This window comes from Leptonychotes weddellii, chromosome 2 (assembly GCF_054177405.1).
Source record: "Leptonychotes weddellii isolate Sample4059 chromosome 2, ASM5417740v2, whole genome shotgun sequence".
Classification (NCBI taxonomy): domain Eukaryota; kingdom Metazoa; phylum Chordata; class Mammalia; order Carnivora; family Phocidae; genus Leptonychotes; species Leptonychotes weddellii.
In genome coordinates, this window is record NC_138370.1 from 166,275,583 (window position 1) to 166,299,798 (window position 24,216).

Below are 24,216 nucleotides of genomic sequence, written 5' to 3' on the forward strand. Positions count from 1 at the left end.
ATGAGATAGAGAGAGAGAGAGCATGAGAGGGGGGAGGGTCAGAGGGAGAAGCAGACTCCCTGCTAAGCAGGGAGCCTGATGTGGGACTCGATCCCGGGACTCCAGGATCATGACCTGAGCCAAAGGCAGTCGCTTAATCAACTGAGCCATCCAGGCGCCCCTAAAATTTTAGGAATTTAATGCTTCAAAGGTTTTGCTCATTTTTTAAGCTTTTGATTTAGAGAAACTACCCAAATTACTGTTTTTGATTTTTTCTTCTCCTGATAGGGATTGTTAGAAAATAACTGTATTATATAAAAATTAAATAATTAGGCTAGTGCTTTCTGAGGACTATGTCATAGGTACTGGATACATGCTTTATATGTATTAGTTCATTTAATCCTTGAAGCAACTCCTTCAGATGCAAGTAGTAGAATCACTTTACAGGTAGACAAATTATGGCTTATGAAGTTACTTGCCCGAAGTTACAAAGCCTATAATCAACACAGCTGAAATTTGATTCCAGGTATATCTGACCACAAGGATGTACTTCCAACCCTTCTTCTATATTGCCTTCCAGTGTACTATTTATTACGGGATAGAGATATATTAGGTTTTCATAGGATGGTGGTTCTCCAATGTGATACATGGAACCCTGGGGTCCCTGAGACTCATTCAAGCAATCTGCAAGGTCCAAACTATTTTTTAAAAATATAATTCTAAGCGGGGTGGGAGGATGGGTTGACCTGGTGGTGGGTATTGAGGAGGGCACGTTCTGCATGGAGCACTGGGTGTTATGCACAAACAATGAATCGTGGAACACTTCATCTAGAACTAATGATGTAATGTATGGGGATTAACATAAGAACAAAAAAAATATATATATATAATTCTAAGATGTTATTTGCCAGTTTTGCCATGTTGACATTTGCACTGATGGTACAAAGCAACACTGGTTAAAATTGCTGGCACCTTAGCATGAATCAAGTCAGTGGTGATAAATCATACCTAGTAGTGTTCTTCAGCACCACACACATTGTAGTAAAAAAGGACCATTATATAATTGGTATACCCTTGATGAAGGAATAAATTTTTTTTTAATTTGTGAAATTTTAACCCTTGGTTTAGACATTTAAAAAAATATTCTGTACAATTAAATACAATTAAATATGAGTACTCAAAATATTTCTGTTACAGACCAAATTATATTGGTTGTCTTGACTTGAGGACTTTGTCTTGAGGACAAAAGACTTTGTTAAAGGTTATAACTTAAAATGTAGATAGGACATTTATTAATATCTATGTACCAAATAAGATAGCAACCACCTTCATAAAGCAAAAGCTTACAGAAAATTCAGAGGAAAGCACAAACACATAGGAGTATTAACATGTCACTTTGAGTCCAAGATAGGTGAAATGAATTTAAAATAAGTAAAGATATAGAGAACTTAATAGTAAGGGATAGTTTATGGGTATAAATTGAACTCTATCCTCAGGTAATTTAAATACACTTTCTTCTCAAGTATACAGGGAACATTCACCAAAAAATTGATATACTAAGTCAAAAAGAATCCTAAAAAAGTTCCATAAAGTAGAAACAACACATAAAAACATTTTTTCAATCATAATACAATATAGAAATGTGAATAAGAAAAAATTCAAAGTCCTGTCTACCTGCAATGTAAACATTCTTTGAAATGACTTTAAGGTGAAAGGGAAGAAAACAAAATTGCAGATTCTATTTTCTACTACTTAGATGAAATGGATAATTACATAGGAAAATCCCATTTACCAGAATTCTTATCTCAGAAGAGATAGACTTCTATCTTTGAGAAGAGATAGAAAGCTTAAACAAGACTTTTTTTTTTTAAGTAGGAAAAAGTATCAAAAAGCTCAACAAAACACCAGCCCAGAAAATTTAAAAGTTATATTTTACTAAACGTAAGGTTAGCCAGTTTTAATGCCAAAAAGTGTCCTAATTATTTTAACATGAGTATGAAACTGATCTAGATAAAAATCTCATTAAGATAGTTAACACATATGCAACTACAGAACAGTCTCCTATCAGTACAAAAATGTCAGAGTTCTGTGCTACAGTAAGAAAATAAAATGTCAAACAGAATTCTATGCTACAATAAGAAAATGATTGACATCATGGTCAAATGAGATTTGTTCCAGTAATGCAAGAATGGTTCTGTTTTAGGATATCCATTAATATAATTCACCTGTTAATCTAAGGAGGAACAAAAAAGTTCATCTCCATTGATGCTGAAAAGACCTTTGGCAAAACTCAATATGTGTTCATGATAAAAATAATAAAAAAGGAATTGATGCATATTTCTTTAATAAAACACATATACCCTATTTTTAAATACAGCATAACATTTAATGTGGAAAGACTGGCAGCATTCCCATTAAAATTGGAACAAGACAGGATTGTTCTCAGTCCCCGCTACTTAACATTGTGTTAAAGGTTTGGACAATTAGACGAGAGGACTGCTTTAGATTCATACAAATTGGAAAAGAAGAAATACAACTAGTTCTTTTTGCAAATGATAATAGAAAACCAAGAGCATTGATAATAATACCAACTCAAACAGTATAAGAATTCAGCACAGAGTCAAGATACATAAAATGAACAATCAATGACTTTCATATACACATAATCAGATGATATAATACCATTTACAGTAGCAAAAAAACCCCGCAATATTTTGGAATAAACATACAAATAATTTCAGTTTTCCCTAAATTAATATATAAATTTCATATGATCCCTTAAAGTTCTCCTTCCCCCATCCCCCACTTTTCCTTGGAGCTAATATATGGAATACAAATATGAAGAACAGATTTTTTTTAAAGTGCTGGCACTGGGTCTTCCAGGTATTAAAACCTCTATAATTAAAATTGTAGTACTGTCACCCAAATGGACAAGCAGCCATTGAGAAATCGACCTAGATACCCAGGGAAATTCTCATATGATGGTGTTACAAATAGTGGGGAAAATGATGGACTGTTTAATAAATGGTCTTAGGACAACTGGAAAATCAGTTGGAAAAAGATAAAATTAGATCTATACCTCATGTGTACTTGAATAAATTTCAAATTGGATAAGAGATTTAAATACAAAATAATGTAACCGTGTACATACTGGAAGAAAAGTATCAGTGAATTCTCTTGTAACCCAGATGTAGGGCAAAGGCTTTCTCTGTTATTTAAAGTCCAGATGAAATAAAATAAAATATTGACTACATTTAAGAGTCATTAATAACAAAAAAGAAAAAATAATTTGCCAAGGAAGAGAACTCCATAGTCAAAGTTGGGAGACAAAAGACAAACTGGGAGGAAATATTTGCGAGGTGTATCACAAAGCATTAATCTCTATTATGTAAGTTTTTTAAATTAAGGGGGGGGAAGATCAGACACCCAATAAAAAAATTGACAAAAGGCATGAACAGACTATATTGCACACAGAAAAATAAGACATTAAAATGGCCCTTGAACTGCAAATTAAAACAATAGTGAGTTACCATTTCTCATTTATTAGATTGGCCAAAATTCAAAAGCCTTACAGCACTCTTTTGGGATACCTATGAAATAATCATTTACATCCATTGTTGTGAGAAGTACAAAATAATACACTTCCTACAAGGAGTATGAGGCAGTATCTATTAAAACTACATAGGTATTTACCCTTTGATCCAGTAATGTCACTTTTTGGAATTTACCTGAAGGTACTTGTTTAACAACATGCACGAAATTATTCATTTCGGCATTACTTATAATAGCAAAATATTAGAAATCACTTAACATGCCCATCCATAGGAGACATGTTGACTATTTTGTGGTAGAAACATAGTGGACAGACAGACATGGAACTAGAGAATGAAGAACGAAGAACATCTCTGTGGACTGATGAGAATGATTGAAATTCCCTGGGTGTGTGTGTTTATGTATTTTTTTTTTTAAGATTTATTTTTTGAGAGAGAGCGCAGGGAGAAGGGCAGAGGGAAAGGGAGAGGGTATCTCAAGCAGACACCCCGCTGAGCGGAGCTGGATGCGGGGCTTGATCGCAAGACACTGAGATCATGACGTGAGCTGAAATCAAGAGTCAGACATTTAACCAGCTGAGCCACCCAGGCGCCCCCTGGGTATATATTTTTAAGTGGAAAAAGCAAGAGGAAAAATTATCCTGCATATTGTATATAGTATGTTCACTTTTAAGAAAGAAGATGGAAGAATATATGAATCTGTTTATTTTTACACAAAAACACAAAAGGATAAACTAGAAACTAATGAGATTGGTTACTTTGGGAGTGATGGAAAATAAGTGAAACTTATTTGAGTCTTGTATAGTTTTGACTTTTGAAAAATGTTAATTTTTTACTATTTATTTGGAGGGGGTGTGCAGAGGGGGAGGGAGAGCGAGAATCTTAAGCATTTAAAAAAAAATAAAATCAGCAAGGATGGGGCAGTGAACCCTGTGATTGAGTACAAACAACAAAAAAACAAATAAACCTAACTGTGTATCATATTGATACTACAGAACACAGGAAAAAATTAAATAATTAACCTATTACTTTGTACTCTCAGTGGGACATATTTTAAGGATTAATATTTTTCGGCAGCAGTATTCGTGTAGTAATTCTGAGAGTTTTTTCTGTTGGAGAAAGGAATAAAAATATGGAATGGGGGAAGAAAAATAAGTGCTATGTTAATAGAGGTATCTATGAATTCATGATTTAAATATATATATATGCATATAGATACACACATATATATAAAATGCTTACATATATGGTATTTATTAGCTTTGCCTACTGTTAAGATTCTAGAAGCAGTGACACCACAGTAGCAATGACCACACTTAGCATCCAGATCTTGATGTCTCAATAGCCCTCCCTACCACAAAAAGGAAAAATAGGATATTTGCAGTATTGGTTGATTCTAAATCAGGGACAGGAAAAGTAGAAAGTGGACATGGAGTATCTTCTCTTATGCTAAAAAATAAGGAAGTCCCCACAAACAGGAGATACATCAAAAAGATACAAGGACCAACTTGAAGGGGTTTCCACTGGCTAAATTTGGAACAATTTGTACATTAAAATGAATAATGATGGCATGGACAATAACACTGGAGAACAAGAAACAATCCGTGAGTCCATAGTGATAAAAACAAAAGACAAGGGTTTTCACAGAAGAGAAGGCACTATTTTAAAGAATGCTACATAAAAATAGAGAATGAAAAATGGAATTACAAAATTACCATTTTGCAATCACTAGCGTAACAATTGATTCTGGCAGGAATCATCAATCATGCTAAAACTATTGAGGAATGTTGAATGTTGGCGAACAGGATAATCCCATTAAAGTATTACTCCATGGATTACTAATTACAAAGGAGAAAAGGTAACTTCTTAATGGAGAGATTTGTTGGGTATCACCTTAAAGCAAGTGATGGATGCATCACTGATGATGAGGGAACAGGCAGCTAGCTGAAGACAAAGCATAAGCTGACACCCTGCAACACCCCCCCGCCCCCCACCGTAGTACCTGTGACATTCATCCAGGAAGCTCCCAACTGTCTTCATATTAATGCCTTGCTAGAAGGAAGAACAACCTTAACTTGACAGTGGCATCTGGTATCCTGGGAGTCTTCTTTAACATATGAAAATCCTTTTGAAAACCTCCCTTTTCATTACCTCCCTCAACTCCCAAGTATATAATCAGCCACCCCCTCAACCCCCGTGCAGCAGCTCTTTCTGCCCACTGGTCCAGTCCCCATGCTTTAATAAAACCACCGTTTTGCACCAAGAATTCTTTCTTGGTCCTCGGCTCCGGATATCCCCCCACCGAACCTCACCTATATTCCAAAACCCCATCAACTGATACTGGGACCAACTGATACTCCAAGGAGGCATATCACCTATGGTACTATTCCTGTAAAAAATGATTAATCTGAACCTGAATGATGAGGAATGTAACCCAAATTGTGTAACATGCTAGAAACTAAATGGCATGAAAGAAAAAACAAAAGAACTGAAGACACATGACAGTCAAATACAACATGTGATTATTGCATCCTGAGATTGGGGAGAAAATAGGCTGTAAAGGACATAATTGGGAAAGTTGAGGGCATTATTGTTTGCATTAAATTTCTTGAAAGGGATAATGGTATTATAGTTATATATGGTAATGTTCTTTATTACCCAAGTATTTCAGGTTAAGAATTCATGACATCTGCAAATGCTTCACCCCTAAATAACTTGTGTATATGTAAAGCAAATGATACAAAATGTCAACGGTTGTTGAATCTATAGAGGTAAAATTTTGTGGAAGTACATTGTACTCTTCTTTAAATTTTTCTATAGATTGGAATGTTTAGAAGTAAAATACTTGGCAAAAAATAAAAGGCAAGGGCAAAAACTGTGCACCATAAATGGTTCTATAGGACTTTGCTTCCCTTTTTATTTTTCCTTATATCATTATCTGTACTGATAGGATTCTTGATATTAAATGATACCATTGTACATCAGAGTTCTTCTTGTTCTATAAAGTGCTAAACCGGTGTTAATTGTTGTTAATATAGCTATCAAACATGGAGAGAAGGGAAATGGGGATGGGAGAAGATTACAGAAATGCCACCATCATGACTTTTAAAACATTTTATTGGATTAATGACATAAATTCCACATTGATGATCTCATAATTGAGACAACCCAATCAGTATTCTTAGAATGATTTCAAGAGCCACTATTCCTCTTTGGTAAACAATGGCATTATATGCTAGCTATCAGTGTGGGAGAATACTAAACAAAGGTGTGAATACAAGGAAGTTGGAATCAGTCTGTTCCCAGTGATTCACGTCTCTCTTTATATGCAAAATATATTCATCTTTGCCCAAGACCTTCAAAAGTCTTACTGTTATTATAGTATTATCTCACAATACTAATTTAGTTCCAGGTGCAAACAAGATTCTTTGGGTGCTGCTCTTTAAGCACAGCACTTCAAGTACAGTTCATCTTGATCTGTAGACCTTTAAAAGTAAAAAGACAAGCTACCTGCCACACACACCCCACATAGAGTGGTGGGACAGGCATAGGATAACCACTGTAAATACTCCTATTCAGAATTGGGGAAAGGGTGCACACAGAGGTCACTATTCATAGCAAATCTGAGATCCAGCTGGGCAAAAGTTGAGAATTCTTTGATTAGATCTTAAGGTCTAAGAATAATTCCTTATGGCTCTTGGATCTGTCATGTTCTGCCGAGTTATCCCTCCTTTCTGTTTTTTTTAATTGAGATGTAATTCAGGTACTATGAAATTAACTTTTTAAAAAGTATACAGTTTAGTGGGTTTTAGTATACTCATGCACCAAGTTTTACAACCATCACTGCTATCTGATTCTAGAACATTTTCATCATCCTAAAAAAGAAACCCATTATCAGACTAGCACTCATTACTCATCCTTTCCTATCCTCCCCCAGGATCTGGCAACCACTAAATCTACTCTCTGTCTCTATAGATTGCCTGTTTTAGACATTTCATATAAATGGAATCATACAATGTGCAGCCTTCATTTAGCATAATATTTTCAAAGTTCATCCTTGTAGTATGTGTCACTTCTTCGTTCCTTTTTATGATTGAATAATACTCTGTTGTATGTATCTATACATTCACCAGTTCATGTTCATTTGGGTTGTTTGTACTTTTTGTCTGTTATGAATAATGCTACCATGAACATTCATGCACTCATTTTTGCTTGGACATATGTTTTCAGTTTTGGGGGGTATATACCTTGGAGTGGAATTTGCTGGATCATGTGTTTACATTTTTGAAAAACTGCCATTGTGTTTTCCAAAGTGGCTACAGCATTTTGCATTCTCACCAGCAGTGTTTGAGGGTTCAGATTTCTTCATATCCTCATGAGCACTTTATCTGCATTTTTTATTATAATGTTCCTTTTGGGTATGAAATGATATCACCTTGTGGTTTTGATTTACATTTCCCTCATGAGCAATGATGTTAAGCATCTTTTTCATGTGTTTATTGGCTATTAGTAACATTCTTTGGAAAAATATCTACTCAAATCATTTGCCATTTTTTTTTTAATTTTTATTTATTTATTTGAGAGAGAGAGAGAGCACGAGAGATGGAGAGGCAGACTCCCCACTGAGCAGGGAGCCCAACGTGGGACTCCATCCCGGGGCTCCAGGATCATGACCTGAGCCGAAGGCAGTCGCTTAACCAACTGAGCCACCCAGGCGCCCCATTTGCCATTTTTTATTTGGGCATTTGTTTTTTTATTGTTGATTTATAAGAAGAGTTCTTTATATACTGTGGACACTGGACTTTTATCAGACATGATCTATAAATATTAACACCCATCGTGTGGACGGTCTTTTTGCTTTTGATAGTGTCCTTTGAAGTACAAAGGTTTTCAATTTTGATCAAATCCAATATATCTATTTTTTTTCTTTTGTTGCTTGTGCTTTTGGTGTCATATATAAGGAATTGTTGCCTCAATCCAAGGTTATGAAGATTTACACATGTTTTCTTCTAAAGTTTTTAAGGTTTTAGCTCCTCTGTTTAGGCCTTTGATCCATTTTCAGTTAATTATTATATATTGTATGAGGTAGAGATCCAGCTTCATTTTGTATGTAAATATCCAGTTGTCCCCTTTGTTGAAAAGACTGTTCTTTCCCCCATATCAAAAATAAATTGACTTCAAATGTAAGGGTTTATTTTTGGGCTCAGTTCTACTACATTCATCTATATGTCTAATTTTATGCCAGTAACACCTTGTCTTGATTATTGCACTTTATAGTAATTTTCAAAATCAGGACATGCTAACACTTCAATTTAGTTCTTCTTTTTCAAGATTTTTTTTTTTTTTTTTTTTTTGGCTTTTCTGGGTTCCTTGCATTTCCATATGAATTTTAGATCAACCTGCCAATTTCTACGAAAATGCTAGCTGGGATTTTGATGGGGATTGTGTTCAATCTCTTTGGGAAGTATTAACCGTCTTAATATTACATCTTGCAGTTCATGAACACAGGATGTATTTCTACTTATTTAGGTTGTTTTTAAGTTTCATCATTTTTAGCATACAAAATGTCTACTTTGTTAACTTACTCCTGTGTTTTATTCTTTGTGGTCCTGTTGTAAATGGAATTATTTTCTTATGTCATTTTGGAATTTAGTGCCATTGTATAGAAGTAAAATTGATATTTGTTTATTGATATGATTTTCTGTAGCCTTGCTAAACTTAATCATTAGCTCTAAAATTTTGTGTGTTTGGATTCCTTAGAAATTTCTATACATAAGATTGTTATGGGGGGCGCCTGGGTGGCTCAGTCGTTAAGCGTCTACCTTCGGCTCAGGTCATGATCCCAGGGTCCTGGGATCAAGCCCCGCATCGGGCTCCCTGCTCAGCGGGAGGCCTGCTTCTCCCTCTCCCACTCCTCCTGTTTGTGTTCCCTCTCTCACTGTGTCTCTCTCTGTCAAATAAATAAATAAAATCTTTAAAAAAAAAAAAGATTGTTATGGATCACTATATTGTACACATGAAACTAATATAACACTATGTCAACTATAGTGGAATTAAAGTAAAAATTTTTTTAAAAGATTATGTTATGTACAAACAGAGCTTTACTTCTTTCTTTCCAATCTAAATGCCTTTATTTTTCTTGCCTAATTGCCCTGCCTAGAACCTCTAGTATATGTTGGATAGAAGTGGTGAGAGCATATATTCTAGTCTTGTTCCTGATCTTAGGTGGAAAGCTTTCTATCTTTCACCATTAAATGTGATGTTACTTGGAAATTTTTCATTGGCACCCTTTCTTAAATTGAGGTAGTTTTCTTCTATTCCTAACTTGTTCAGTGTTTTTAGCATGAAAGCTTACTGGATTTTCTCAAGTACTTTTCTACATCTATGGAGATTTGGCTCTTATCTCTTATTAATGTTTTATTACAATGACTGATTCATTTTTATATGTTGAACTGACCTTGCATTCTTGGGATAAATTCTTGGTGTATAGTTCTTTTTATGTGTTGCTGGATTCTGTTTGATAGTATTTTATTTAGGATTTTTGTGTCTCTTCATAATGGATAGTTTTCATTTGGCGTGGTAGTTTTTTTTTTATGTGATTTTCTTCTCTAGTTTGATATAAGGCTAATATTGCTGTCATAGAATGAATTGGTAAGTGTTCCTTCCTCATCTCTTTCTTAGAGTTTGTGAAGGATTTGGCATTAATTTTTTTTTTTAAAGATTTTATTTATTTATTTGACAGAGAGAGAGATAGCGAGAGCAGGAACACAGCAGGGGGAGTGGGAGAGGGAGAAGCAGGCTTCCTGCAGAGCAGGGAGCCCGATGCAGGGCTTGATCCCAGGACCCTGGGATCATGACCTGAGCTGAAGGCAGACGCTTAACGACTGAGCCACCCAGGCGCCCCGGCATTAATTTTTTTAATGTCTAATATGATTCACTGGTAAATCTGTCCCTGGGCTTTCTTTGTGGCAAGTTTTTTAGTTATTATTTCAATGTTTTTATTTATTATAGGTCTATTTACATTTTCTGTTACATCTTTGAGTCAGTTTGGTAGTTTGTCTTTCTAGAATTTAGTCATTTCATCTAGGATTGTAATTTTTTTTCTTTTTAAAAATTTTATTATTTTTTAATTCCAGTATAGTTAACATACAGTGTTACATGAATTAGGATATCTAATTTGTTGGTGTATAATTTTTTATAGTATTTTCTGATTCTGTTTTGTATTTCTTTAAGGTTAGTGGTGATGTCTCTTCATTCCTGATTTTAGCAACTTAAATTTTCTCTAGTTTTTTTCTTGGTCAGTCTAGCTAAAGGTTTGAGAATTTGTTGATCTTTTCAAAGAACCAACTTTTAGTTTCATTGATCTTCTCTGTTGTTTTTCTATTCTATATTGTTTTCTGCTCCAACCTTTTATTTATTTCCTCCTTTTTGCTTGTTTTGGGTTTAGTTTTCAGTTCCTTTTCTCTCAAGGCAGGTAGGTTAATGGGTTGTTGGTTTGAATTTCTTTAAAATATATATATATGTGTTTACAGCTACAAATTGCCCCTAAGCACTGCTTTAACTGCATCTCATACCATTTGGTATGTTGTATTTTCCTTTTCATTAAACTTTCAGTATGTCCTAATGTTCTTTGTGACCCAATCTTTTACTCATTAGATGTTTAGGAATATGTTTTTTATTTTTATTTTTACATTTGTATATTTCCCATATTTCCTTTGTTACTTGTTTTATTCCTTTGATTTTGGAGAACATACCTTTTATGTTTTTAATCTTTTAGTTTTGTGGCCTGACATTTGGTCTGTCTTAGAGAATTTCTACATGCATTTTTATTACTAACGTATAATGTATTATTGGTTTCAGGGATACAGGTCTGTGATTCATCAGCCTTACATAATTCACAGCGCTCACCAGAGCACATACCCTCCCCATTGTCCATCACCCAGCCACCCCATCCCTCCCACCCCCCACCACTCCAGCAACCCTCAGTTTGTTTCCTGAGATTAAGAGTCTCTTGTGGTTTGTCTCCCTCTGCGGTTTCTTCTTGTTTCATTTTTCCCTCCCTTCCCCTATGATCCTCTGTCTTGTTTCTCAAATTCCACATATGAGTGAGATCGTATGATAATTGTCTTTCTCTGATTGACTTATTTCACTTAGCATAATACCCTTTAGTTCCATCCACGTCGTTGCAAATGGCAAGATTTCATTTTTTGATGGTTGCATAATAATCCATTGTTTATATATACCACATATTCTTTATCCATTCATCTGTCAATGGACATCTGGGCTCTTTCCATAGTTTGGCTATTGTGGACATTGCTGCTATAAACCTTGGGGTGCAGGTGCCCCTTTGGATTGCTACATTTGTATCTTTGGGGTAAATACCCAATAGTGCAATTGCTGGGTTATAGGGTTCTACATGAATTTAACAAAAATATGTATTCTGCTGTTCTGGGATGGAGTGCTGCATTATGTTTGTTAGATAGAGTTAATTTAGTGTTGTTGAAGTCTTCTATCTGTTGATCTTCTTTCTGGATTTTCTATCCATTATTGAAAGTGGTTTAGGGGTACCTGGGTGGCTCAGTCAGTTAAGTGTCTGACTCTTGATTTTGGCTCGGATCATGATCTTGGGGTCCTGGATTGAGCCCTGCGTAGGGCTTCTGTGCTCAGTGTAGAGTCTAGTTGGGATTTTCTCTCTCCCTGTCCCACTCATGTGAGCTCTCTAAATAAATAAATAAAGTCTTTTTTTTTTTCAGTGGTTTATTGAATAGTTTCCAACTGTTAATATTGAATGTTTTATTTCTCCTTTAATTCTGTTATTCATGTATTTTTGGGCTCTGTTCTTAGGTACATATATGTTTATAATTATTAAATCTTCTTAAGAGATTGAACCTTTATTATTATAAAGTGACCTTCTCTGTTTTTATTGACAGTTTTTGTCTTAGAATAGATTTTGCCTGATATTAGTAGAATCACCCCAGCTTCCTTTTGGTTATGTTTTCATAATGTCTTTTTTTCCCCTCATTCTGTTTCTTTCAACATATTTGGATCTTTGAATTTAAAGTGTCTCTTTTGAGGGAAGTACATAGCAATACAAGCCTTTCTCAAGAAACAAGAAAGGTCTCAAGTACACAACCTAACCTTACAACTAAAGGAGCTGGAGAAAGAACAGCAAATAATAGATTTGATCTTTACAAAAAAATTTTCAAGTGTCTCTTTTGACATCATATCGTTGGGTTATTCTTTTTAATACATTTTACCAATCTCTGCCTTTCCATTTACATTTAATGTAATTACTGATGAGGTAGGATTTACATCTGTCATTTTACTATTTGTTTTCAATATGTTTTTTTTGTTTTATGTTTCCATTATTACTTTCTTTTGTGTTAGGTATTTTCTGGTGTACCATTTTAAGTCCTTTTTTGTGTCTTTTACTCTGTTTTTTCAGGTATATTCTTAGTGGTTGTCCTGGAGATTACAGTTAACATCCTAATAGACAATAGTCTAGTTCAGATTAATACCAATTTAATTTCAATAGTATAGAAAAACTTTGATCCTGTATGTCTCCATTTCATTTTCCCTCCTCTGTGCTGTTTTTATCTTCCATGTTACATCTTTATACATTGCCCACTGAGAGAGATTTGTAATTACTGCTTTATCACTTATCTTCTAAATTAGATAGGAAAAAAGTTACAAACAAAAAATGCATTTATACTGTATTTTACCTATATAGTTACTGTACTGATGCTTATTATTTCTTTGTGTGGATTTGAGTTACTGTCCAGTGTCCTTTTATTAAGTCAGGTCTGCTTGAAGCAAGTTTTCTGTTTTTGTTTATTTGAGAATATCTAAATTTCTCCTGTGTTTTCAAAGGATACTTTTGCTGAATATAAAATTCTTGGTTGACACTCTTTTTTCTTCAGTTCCTTGAATATGTCATCTCACTGCCTTCTGGCCTTTATGGGTTCTGGTGTGATATTGGCTATTAATCTCATTGAGGATCTTGCATGTGATGAATTGAGTTTTTTTCCTTGCTGCTTTTAGGACTTGCTCTTTGTCTTTGGTTTCTGACCATTTCATTAGGATGCATCTAAATGTGGTTCTCTTTGAGTTTATCCTACTTGGAGTTTGTTGAGCTTCTTGGATATGTAGATAATGGTTTTTCACCAAATTTGAGACATTGTCATTTCTTCAGTTATCCTTTGTGCTTCTTTCTCTCCTCTCCTTCTGGGACTGCCATTGTGAATGTTGGTACACTTGATGGTATTCCATTGATTTCTGAGACTCTGTTTATTTTTCTTTCTTTTTTTCTTTATTCCTCCCCTCCTGTGTGCTCCCGTCACCTACCTACCTACCTTCCTTCCTTCCTTCCCTCCTTCCCCCCGCTCCTTCCTGCTCTCCCTTCCTTCTTTTCTCCCTTTCCTCAGAATGGGTAATCTCAATGGGCCTATTTTCAAATTCACTGGTTCTCTTTTCTGCCAGTTCAAATATATTGTTGTATCCATCCTAGTGAATTTTGTATTTTAATTAGTGTATTTTTCTCTAGAATTTCTAGCTGTTTCTTTTTAAAAACATTATTTTTTATTTGCTGAGATATTTTCCTGATACTTCCCTTTAGTCCTTTATACATGGTTTTCTTTAGGTCTTTGAACATATTTAAAATGTCTGATTTAAAGTTTTTGTCTAGTAAGTTCAGTATCTGGGTTTCTTCAGAGACATTTTCTGTTGATTTAGTCTTCCTGTGTATGGGCCATACTTTCTTGTTTTTTTTTGCATTTCTTGTAATGTTTTATTTAAAAACCCGGATATTTTAAATAATACAATGTGACACTGGTAGAAATCAGATTATCCCCCACCTCAGGTTTTGTTGCTATGTGTTGTTTGTTTGTTTAATGACTTTTCTGATCTAATTTTGTAAAGTCAGTATTCTTTGTATTGTATGGCTATTAGCATCTCTGCTTAGTTAACTTAGTGGTCAGCTAATGATTGGACAGGGATATCTAGAACCATAACATTGTCAGTCTTTGCCTTGGGACAGGCTTCCTCAAAAGTAGGGAGGGAGGATGGGAATAAAGCAATTTAAAAGTATTTTTTTTTCCTTTTTTTTTTATTATGTTATGTTAATCACCATACATTACATCATTAGTTTTTGATGTAGTGTTCCATGATTCATTGTTTGCGTATAACACCCAGTGCTCCATGCAAACTTCTCTCAGATGTTTTATCAGAATTCAACTCTCTTACTGAGAGTTAGCCAAGATTTGGTTAACTCCAGAGTTCTTTTGTTTAAAGGAATGATACCCCACACACAAAAAAAATTAAAATTAAAAATCCACATGAGTCCCACAACGTTATCAAGAGAGTCAGATCTGGAGAAAACCATCATTTTTTTGAAGTTGTTTTCCTGGCTGTTCCCCTGATTTGGTCTTAGCTCAACCTTTCTTAATTTTAGCCTCATTTGCTATATGTGTATCTGAAAAATTTCAAAATAATTAAGACCTAGTTTCTTTATGTTTAGCAATTCTTCCTTAAGTCTGTCTCCCTCCTTACATTTTATTGTAATTAGCAAGAAGAAACCAGAGGGCACTTTGCTTTGCTTAGAAATTTCCCTAATAGATCAACCAATTTATTAGGCACATTTTCTACCTTTGAAGTTACTGCAAACAGTGTTATAAAACTTTCTGCCCCTACAAAATAAGTATATTTTTTCCTCTACTTTCCAGTAACATTTACCTCATTATCCTACATATCCTCACCCTACACATCTTGTCAAAAACCATGAAGCTCCTATTAACAACTTCTTCAAGGTACTTTTTGGCTTACAATGTTAATTCTCTCCAAAGCCCACTGCCTGGTTCTAAAGCCAAACCTACATTTTAGACTTTTATTACAGCAACATCCCACTAACGTGTACCAAAATCTTATTACTATTTAGCAAATTATCCCCAAAATTTAGCAGTTTAGTTTTTTTAAACATTTTATTTACTTACTTGATAGAGACACAGCGAGAGAGGGAACACAAGCAGGGGCAGAGGGAGAGGGAAAAGCAGGCTCCCCGCTGAGCAGGGGGAGTCTGATGCGGGGCTCAATCCCAGGACTCTGGGATCATGACCTGAGCCGAAGGCAGACGCTTAACGACTGAGCCACCCAGGTGCCCCAAAACTTAGCAGTTTAAAAAAACTATTATCTCATATTTTCTCTGAGCTGGGAATCTCAGAGTAGCATAGCTGGATGTTTGGCTGCCGTCAAGGGGTCAGCTAGGATTATAGTCATCTGGGATTTCATTGATCTGGAATATCTTCTTTCAAGGTCACTCACTGGTTGTTTGCAGGGGACTTCAGTTCCTCTCCTGAGCCTCCCCATAGAGCTAAGAGTATGGCTTCCTCCAGAGGGAGTGATAAGAGACAGAGATTGAAGGACGGAGTAGGAGATGGGGGAGGGAGGTGACAGCAAACACTAACATTCAAGAGTATCCAAGATAGAAATCACATTCTTCTAAACTTGATCTTGGAAGTGACAGACTTCTTTAGTATGCTGTAACTGACCCATACCACCACCGATGCAACACGGAAGGGGCTACACAACAGAATGAAGCCAGAAGGTTGGAATCGTTGAGGACTATCTTGAAACTGGCTATTACAAAAAGCTTGTTAAACTTCTGAATTAGTTAGGTTTGAAAAATTAAGAGATAGGGCAAAAAATAAGTTATTTCTGTCTTCTTGGGGATAGTAGACACTATTTCCATGTGGTAGCATTCTCTCTTCTAGCCAAATATTTATTACTTGCCTGACCTTTGGAAACATTAAAATTCCTGGTCTGTATCTCTAGTTAACTCGTTTGCTTTTTTATAGTTATGACAGCTTGTACACATAATCTAGAAGGCTCTAGCTAATCAGCATTTTCTTTGTCTCTTTGGCTTTCTCTTTTTTTAATTAATTAAACATATACTTATTCCGTGCTCGCTTCAGCAGCACATATACTAAAACATATACTTATTCCCCAATATAAAGGGCCAAAAACTGAGAACATGAAAAAAAAAATAGAGTAGCACAATGTATTCTGCTTTAAACTTAGCTCTAAACTTAACCCTAAAGTTATAGCCCCAGTATGTTTCTGTTCTTTTTTGGTAAATTTAATTATTTTGAATTTATAAGGTGTCATTAGTCAATAAATTATAGCACAGTTAAAATATCTAGAAGAAGTAAATCCGGTATCTCCTTTTAACACATAATACAAAGCAAAATTAGGTTTGGAAAAAGATGGAGAAGAATGTTCACAGAAGCCTTCAAAGATGCCTGGAGGTAATAATCAAGAAATTATATAAATTGGGAGTTTTTATGTACAACATGGAAATTTCTTGTTTTGGTAAGCCATGTCATTTAGGGTACATGTGCTAATAACACTATCTATTCTGGACCAAAAAGTATTAAATATACTTAAAAGTTAGGTCCTTTGTATTCTCCCAGTTAGCTAATAATTTTATATTAACCTAGTTAATATTTTTACTTATTTGGCATTTTGTGACTTAAATATAACTACTCAATCTACATCTTAATGGTAATGTTTACTAGACTGTTAAAATGCCAAGTACAGGAATTAAGTATTTTATCTACAATCTTACATAACCTTAAAATATCCTGTGAGTAGGCCCTGTTATGATTTTGAAGGTTCTGTTATCATTTCCAGTTTTATGAACAGAGAAACTAAAACCTGGAAGGGATATGTAACTACCCTAAGTTTGTAAGGATGGCTAAGATTCCAACCTATAGCTAAGTCCTTTTTTCCCCAGTATGTAAAAACAATAGTGCCTTTCTTCCCTACTGGGTTCTAAAGGAAGAATAAGTGTGAAGGCTAAAATGTTACATTTTTTCGGCCCCCAGTTTCTTCTCTCAGATGTTTTATCAGAATTCAAGATTTTTTTGTTTTGAAAGAGGTAATATAAGCATGTTTATTTTATAACATCTCCAAAACAACACCCTGTGATCAAATGTATTGATATTTCTGCAGGACTATAAATTCATTTCAGCCCAGATCACATTTTGCTACCAAATTTAGTGGTGGTCATGGTGGAAGTAGTTTGTTGCCTTTCCTCACCTCCATATATTTATTACATGTTTTCAAACCATCTTGCATTTTAGAGTCATGTATCTATAATTGTAGATGTTAGTTGAGGAACTTGCCTTCAGATTTCTTAGACATGTGCTCCAGCTAATGTTGAACCCCAAAACTAAAGAGACTTACTCCTTCAGTCTCAGACAGCCCTGGATCAGAGCAGGCCTATTTACATAACACTGCTCTGCCTGGGTAAGAGTTGAGGTATTTTTTTTTCCTTTTTTTTTTTATTATGTTATGTTAATCACCATACGTTACATCATTAGTTTTTGATGTAGTGTTCCATGATTCATTGTTTGCATATAACACCCAGTGCTCCATGCAGTATGTGCCCTCTTTAATACCCATCACCAGGCTAACCCATCCCCCCACCCCCCTCCCCTTTAGTACCCTCAGTTTATTTCTCAGAGTCCATAGTCTCTCATGGTTCGTCTCCCCCTCTGAGTTGAGGTATTTAAAGAGCAAAGAATTAGTATCTCTAGTTTCACTTCTAAGAGGAAGAGTTATGGAGCCTAATCACATCGCATAGTCATCCTTCCCAATTTACCTATAGTTCTGCCTCTGAAGGAGCAGAGTAAATAAAAGGATTAGAGTGAGGCCAAAAGTGTGTGTCTGAAAAAGCCACCACCACCCACTTTCCTCAATACCAAAACTCTTTATTACTATTATATACTATGTTTACAAGTTGTCCTTATTCTACACCTCTATTATATAAAATCATTCAATTGTTGTATCTCCTGTACAAGTTTCAAGTAGAAGTGTGTATCACTACTGACCTTCATTATAGTTGTAGCTGATCAACATGTTTTGGGGTCAAGGATTGATTAAGACCCTCAACAATGGATATTGCTGTGTTTTATAGGAGAGTCTTAGTAGATGCATGCTGAAATACTTAGGAGTGAAATGTCGTAATTGTACACTATACTTTTAGCGGTTCTGCAAATTAAAAAAAGTTTAAAAAGTGAATATGGAAGATACTAACAATTCTTGAATCTTGGTAGAGGCTGCCTATATCACTTTATTTTCTTTATTTTTTCTTTATGATTGAAATTTCTCAATATAAGTTGAGGAAAGGAAAATTTTTGATGATGACATTTGGGTTATATATGGAATACATATGTGACAGAATTGAACAATTTAATGGTAATAAATAATTATAAGAGTTTAGATGTTTTGTTGAATGTTAATGCATGCACTTATTTTGTATATTAGGTTACAAATTGGGTAGTTAAATTTATGTTCACATTCTTTTTTTTTAATTAACATATAACGTATTATTTGTTTCAGGGGTACAAGTCTGTGATTCACAATTCACAGCGCTCACGACAACACATACCCTCCCCAATGTCCATCACCCAGCCACCCCATCCCTACCACACCCCCCTCCCCTCCAGCAACCCTCAGTTTTTTTCTTGAGATTAAGAATCTCTTGCGGTTTGTCTCCCTCTCTGGTTTCGTCTTGTTTCATTTTTTCCTCTTTTCCCCATGATCCTCTGCCTTGTTTCTCAAATTCTACATATGAGTGAGATCATATGATAATTGTCTTTCTCTGATTAACTTATTTCACTTAGCATAATACCCTCTAGTTCCATCCACGTTGTTGCAAATGGCAAGATTTCATTTTTTGATGGCTGCATAATATTCCAGTGTGTGGATGTGTGTGTATATTCCACATCTTCTTTATCCATTCATCTGTAGGTGGACATCTGGGCTCTTTCCATAGTTTGGCTATTGTGGATATTGCTACTGTAAACATTGGGGTGCAGGTGTCCCTTTGGATCATTACATTTGTATCTTTGGGGTAAATACCCAGTAGTGCAATTGCTGGCTCATAGGGTAGCTCTATTTTCAACTCTTTGAGGAACCTCTATACTGTTTTCCAGAGTGGCTGCACCAGTTATGTTCACATTCTAAGTGTTTTAATATCTAGTAGAATACATTTGAATTAAAATCCTGAAAATAAGCTGTTCTTCTTCTATGTCTAATTCTTCATCTGTATTTAAGTTTAGGACTGAAAATGTTTGGTTTTTTTGTTGTCATTCGAGGATTTTATTTATTTGTTTATTTATTTATTTGAGAGAACACAGGTGCATGTGGTAGGGGGGCAAAAGGGGAGGGAGCAGGAGAATCTCAAGCGGACTCCGCGTTTAGCAGGGAGCCCTTCTTGGGGATTCATCTCACGACCCTGAGATCATGACCTGAGCCAAAATCAAGAGTGGGATGCTCAACTGACTGAGCTACCCAGGTGCCCTGGAAAATGTTTGTTTTTAAGAAATGATTAAATATGCCAAGTTTGGGTTGATATAATACTAATTAAATCTACAAGGTTTCTATTGCTAAGTTCTAGAAGCCATTAGCAATTGTGGACTGAACTGAAGACTTCTGAAACCATTAATTTTTAATAAAAATAAGTTTAAGTATTGGTATTTTCCATTTCTCTTTTTTAATGCCTATCATGTTTATTTCTTCCCTAGATCTTCCTCAGAACTGTGATCCTAACATTCCCTTAGTTGCTCAGGAATTAATGAAAAAGATGATACGTCAGTTTGCAATTGAGTATATTTCAAAAAGTGGTAAAATTCAAGAAAATAGAAATGGTTCAATTGGACCAAGTCTAATATGTAAAAGTATCCAAATGAATCAAGCAGAAAACTCCCTTCAGGAAGAACAGGAAGGCCCCTTAGACCTCACTGTGAATCGAATGCAAGAACAAAATACTCAGCAAGGTAAGATTTTGTGTGTGGTGCATGTGTGTGTGTGTGATTCATAATTTTATGTTTTAGTATTTAATATACATAAACCCTTACATTCATAAAGAAAATTTATTTTAGAAGTAATATTACTTGCAATTAACCTATGTGATATGAACTAGAGAGAAGTGCTGAATTTTGTATTTGACTTTGTTTGCAAAAGAGGAAATTTGAGTTGCTCTTGGTCTCTTTTCACAATAAAATGTATAGTAAGAGAATCTTAACAAGCAGCTTAAAAGCAAAGAATACAAATAAAGAGCTGTATAAATTATTTTTAAAATGTATAGATGAGAACACTAAGCACTTGCTATTCAGTTTTTACACTTACCTGCACCCCAATGTTTACACTTAGGTGAAAAATAAAAAATAGATGTTTTTTTTTTTCAATTATTTATGATGTAACTGAGGAAAAAGAAAAGTTAATATATGTGATAAATATAATCATGCAATTAAGTATATAGAGATACATTTTTCATAAGAAGTCTGAATGATGAAGGCTATGTTGGACTTATCTAACAGTTAATTGAAGAAGAGCCATGATTTACAGAGGAAAGGAAGGAAGGACCTTTTAAGTGCTTGTGGGGGTTGCCAAATATTGTTTGCCTGGAGAAGAGAGGACAGGTATCTTTTGTTAACACAGGTTAGGGATAGTGTTGTCAGTCCTTGGAGTCAGGTTTGATCACAGAGGGCAGTGTGTGTTTGGGCTCTAGAGTATCTAGTCAGTGTTTAAAGAAGTCATTTCATTGTATAAAACAGATTAAAATTGAGAGTGGATGAAATATGGAATGATTTTCTCTTTTTGCCTCCCTAATTTTAGGTTGTGGGAGTTTACTTATGTAGAAAGATCTGAGAAATATTACGATAATAATTAGACAGTTTATAAGCAGAAATGTCAAAGATGACTATGATAGGAAAAAATATATCAACACAGAATTTTGGAAAGTAGAAGGCATAGGATTTTTAGAATTTTGCTTTTTTTTTTTTTTGCTTTTCCGTGTTTCATATCCTCTTAGAGCTCTTTGTCAAAGGCAGTTCAGTGTTCTAACGAGACTAAAAGATTTTGGTATCTGACAGACTTGTGGTTGACCAGCTCTGCTACTTAATTACTTGAACAAGTAACTTTACCTATTGGAGCTTTAAGTTTCCTCATTTGTTATTTGGCATTAATAATAGCAAACTCATTAGAGCAATGTGAAAATTAAATATGAAGTAACGAACTCATAAAGGATAGTCGGACACTAGTCTCCATGCTCTGTACCTGCTTTTCCTTACTACCACAGAAGAGAAGTCTTAGAAGTAACATGATAGTTATCTGTAAATATTTGTGTGGCTATTACATTAAAGTAGGGCAGAACTTTCTTTGAATAGCCCAGTGAGTAGAATTAGGATCTAGAAATTAGATGGAAACAGAAATATTTCTAAGGATCAGACATTTCTCCAAGTGGAAAGTGGTTGCCTTTCATTAGAGGTATTCAAAAGCATTAGATGAGTGGTTGGAATAAGTGACATTTTTAAAAGTCAATTTCCAATCCTTACATTCTATGATTCTATGAACTTAAGTGATAAGGCAAACCCAAGTATATACAGAAAACAAGTAATGTAAATTTTTTAAATTACTGTGATATTCTTGGCAAAGTACACAGAGAAGATATGTGAACATCCTTTTCATCCGAAGATTGAAAAGAGTGATGATAGTGGATATAAATCTATACCTTAAATAAATAGTCTTCTTGATGATTTTGGTGGATTACTTCTTATATGATTATAGGAATCATTTAGTCTAGTGTGGCTTGTAGTACAGAGAGCAAGGGAGAGAATATTAATAGATTAAGCCAAAGAAATAGATAGAGACCAGATTATGAGAAAGTTACACAGGAAATATTAAAGATTTTGACTTTCTTAGGGCCACAGATTGCTTCAAGCAGAGAGTAATAAAATTAGATTTTTTTTTTTTTATAAAGCCATTCTGTGGTATAGATTGATTGGGTAGGCTCTAAGTTTGCATACTTGCACATGAAATCCTAAAAAAAATGGAGCACATATCCTTTGATGCATTTGTGTGTGCATGTGTGTGTGCATGTATATACACCAATATCTGTACTAATCTTTCCATAAATTAAAATTTTTAAGGTTGAAATAAAGATGTTCTAAACAATTTTTAAGTATCTTGCTAATTATGACTTCACTGCTGGTATGTTATTACACAGTATAGACTTTGGGAGAATTTTATTAGTAATGATAGAAGATATAAATCCATATTTCAAATGGTTTTCCTAAGAATTAAAATTTTGGGGGGTGCCCGGGTCGCTCAGTTGGTTAAGCGTCTGACTTCAGCTCAGGTCATGATCTCAGGGTCCTGGGATCAAGCCCCCGCGTCCAGTCATCCAGTTGTCCAGTCATCCAGTTGGGGCTCCCTGCTCAGCAGGGAGTTTGCTTGTCCTTCTCCCTCCGCCCCTCCCCCCACTGGTGCTCACTCGCTCTGTCTCTCTGTCTCTCTCTCAAATAAATAAATAAAGGATGTGAGGGCGATCTGGCTGCGACATCTGTCACCCTATTGATCGCCAGGGTTGATTCGGCTGATCTGGCTGGCTAGGCGGGTGTCCCCTTCCTCCCTCACCGCTCCATGTGCGTCCCTCCCGAAGCTGCGCGCTCGGTCGAAGAGGACGACCTCCCCCGATAGAGGAGGACCGTTCTTCGGTCAAGGGTATACGAGTAGCTGCGCTCCCCTGCTAGAACCTCCAAACAAGCTCTCAAATAAATAAATAAAATCTTTTAAAAAAAATTAAAATTTTTGGCCTGATTTCACTGTTCTTACCTATAATCAATTAAGTGCTTATACTAGCAGTAGCTGTGTTCTGCCTTTATTTGCTAGTGCTTACATTTTTCATAGTATTCTCACTTTATAATGTCTTAACAGTACTCATTTAAGCCCATTGTTCATTCTGTGTTACTTTATTCAAATTAGATAATGTAATCTATAAATCTAATGGCTAATCTAACCATAAATAATGTGAATAATTTATGGGTAGTGTAACTTATAAATCTTTAAATTATCAATCATGGTTTTGTAGGTAAACTTCATATAACCTTAAAGCAACAGATAATTTCTGTCTTTTACAGACTATTTTAAAGAATAGAAAAGAGAAATGTTGGTATAATCTTTATACCAAAAACAGACAAAAATAGCAAAATAAAGAAAAGCTGCAAACCAGTCTTACTTACAGACATAGGTACAAAAATCCTAAATAAATATTAGCAAAATGAATATAGTGAAGTATAAAAACATAATAAATGATGACAGGGAAGCATAGATGATTCCACATTTGAAAAACCTCTATGATTTTCCACATTACCAAAAAAAAAAAAAAAAGAAGAAACATATCATCCTAATAGTTACAGAAAAATTCTACAAAAGCTGACACATTTATAATAAAAATGTTTATCAAATTAAGAGTAAATGTGCACTGCCACTACCAAAAATATCATATCCTAATGATGTAATGGACAAGACAACAATGCACACGATCACCAATTTTCAACATTTTCCAGACCATAGAGGTCCTGACTTAAGTAGCATGATGAGAAAAAAAGAGAAGTATGAAAATAAGCAATAATAAATATGTTATAAGGCAAGAATGAACAAAATTGTGGTTGCTTACAAACAGGATGGTTGTGTATGTAGGAAGTATGAAAGAATATCTAGGTAAACTTTTAGAACTGATAAAAAGTTCAGAAAAGGTACTGCTCACTAGATCAGTATATATTACTGCAAATCAGCAACCACCCAGTTAGACAATCCAGTTTTTAAAAAATCTCATTTACAATAG

General features: G+C 34.9%; 1 protein-coding gene across 10 annotated transcripts in view; it reads left to right on the forward strand.

Annotated features, from left to right (window-relative positions):
* Nucleotides 1-24,216, forward strand: part of LCORL (ligand dependent nuclear receptor corepressor like) — a 164,720-nt gene that overhangs the window by 84,475 nt on the left and 56,029 nt on the right. For all 10 annotated transcript variants that reach the window (XM_081812559.1, XM_081812568.1, XM_081812565.1 and 7 more), the window contains one exon: nucleotides 20,114-20,365. In XM_081812559.1, the coding sequence (XP_081668685.1) occupies nucleotides 20,114-20,365 (252 nt within the window). The remainder of the gene's footprint in view (nucleotides 1-20,113; nucleotides 20,366-24,216) is intronic.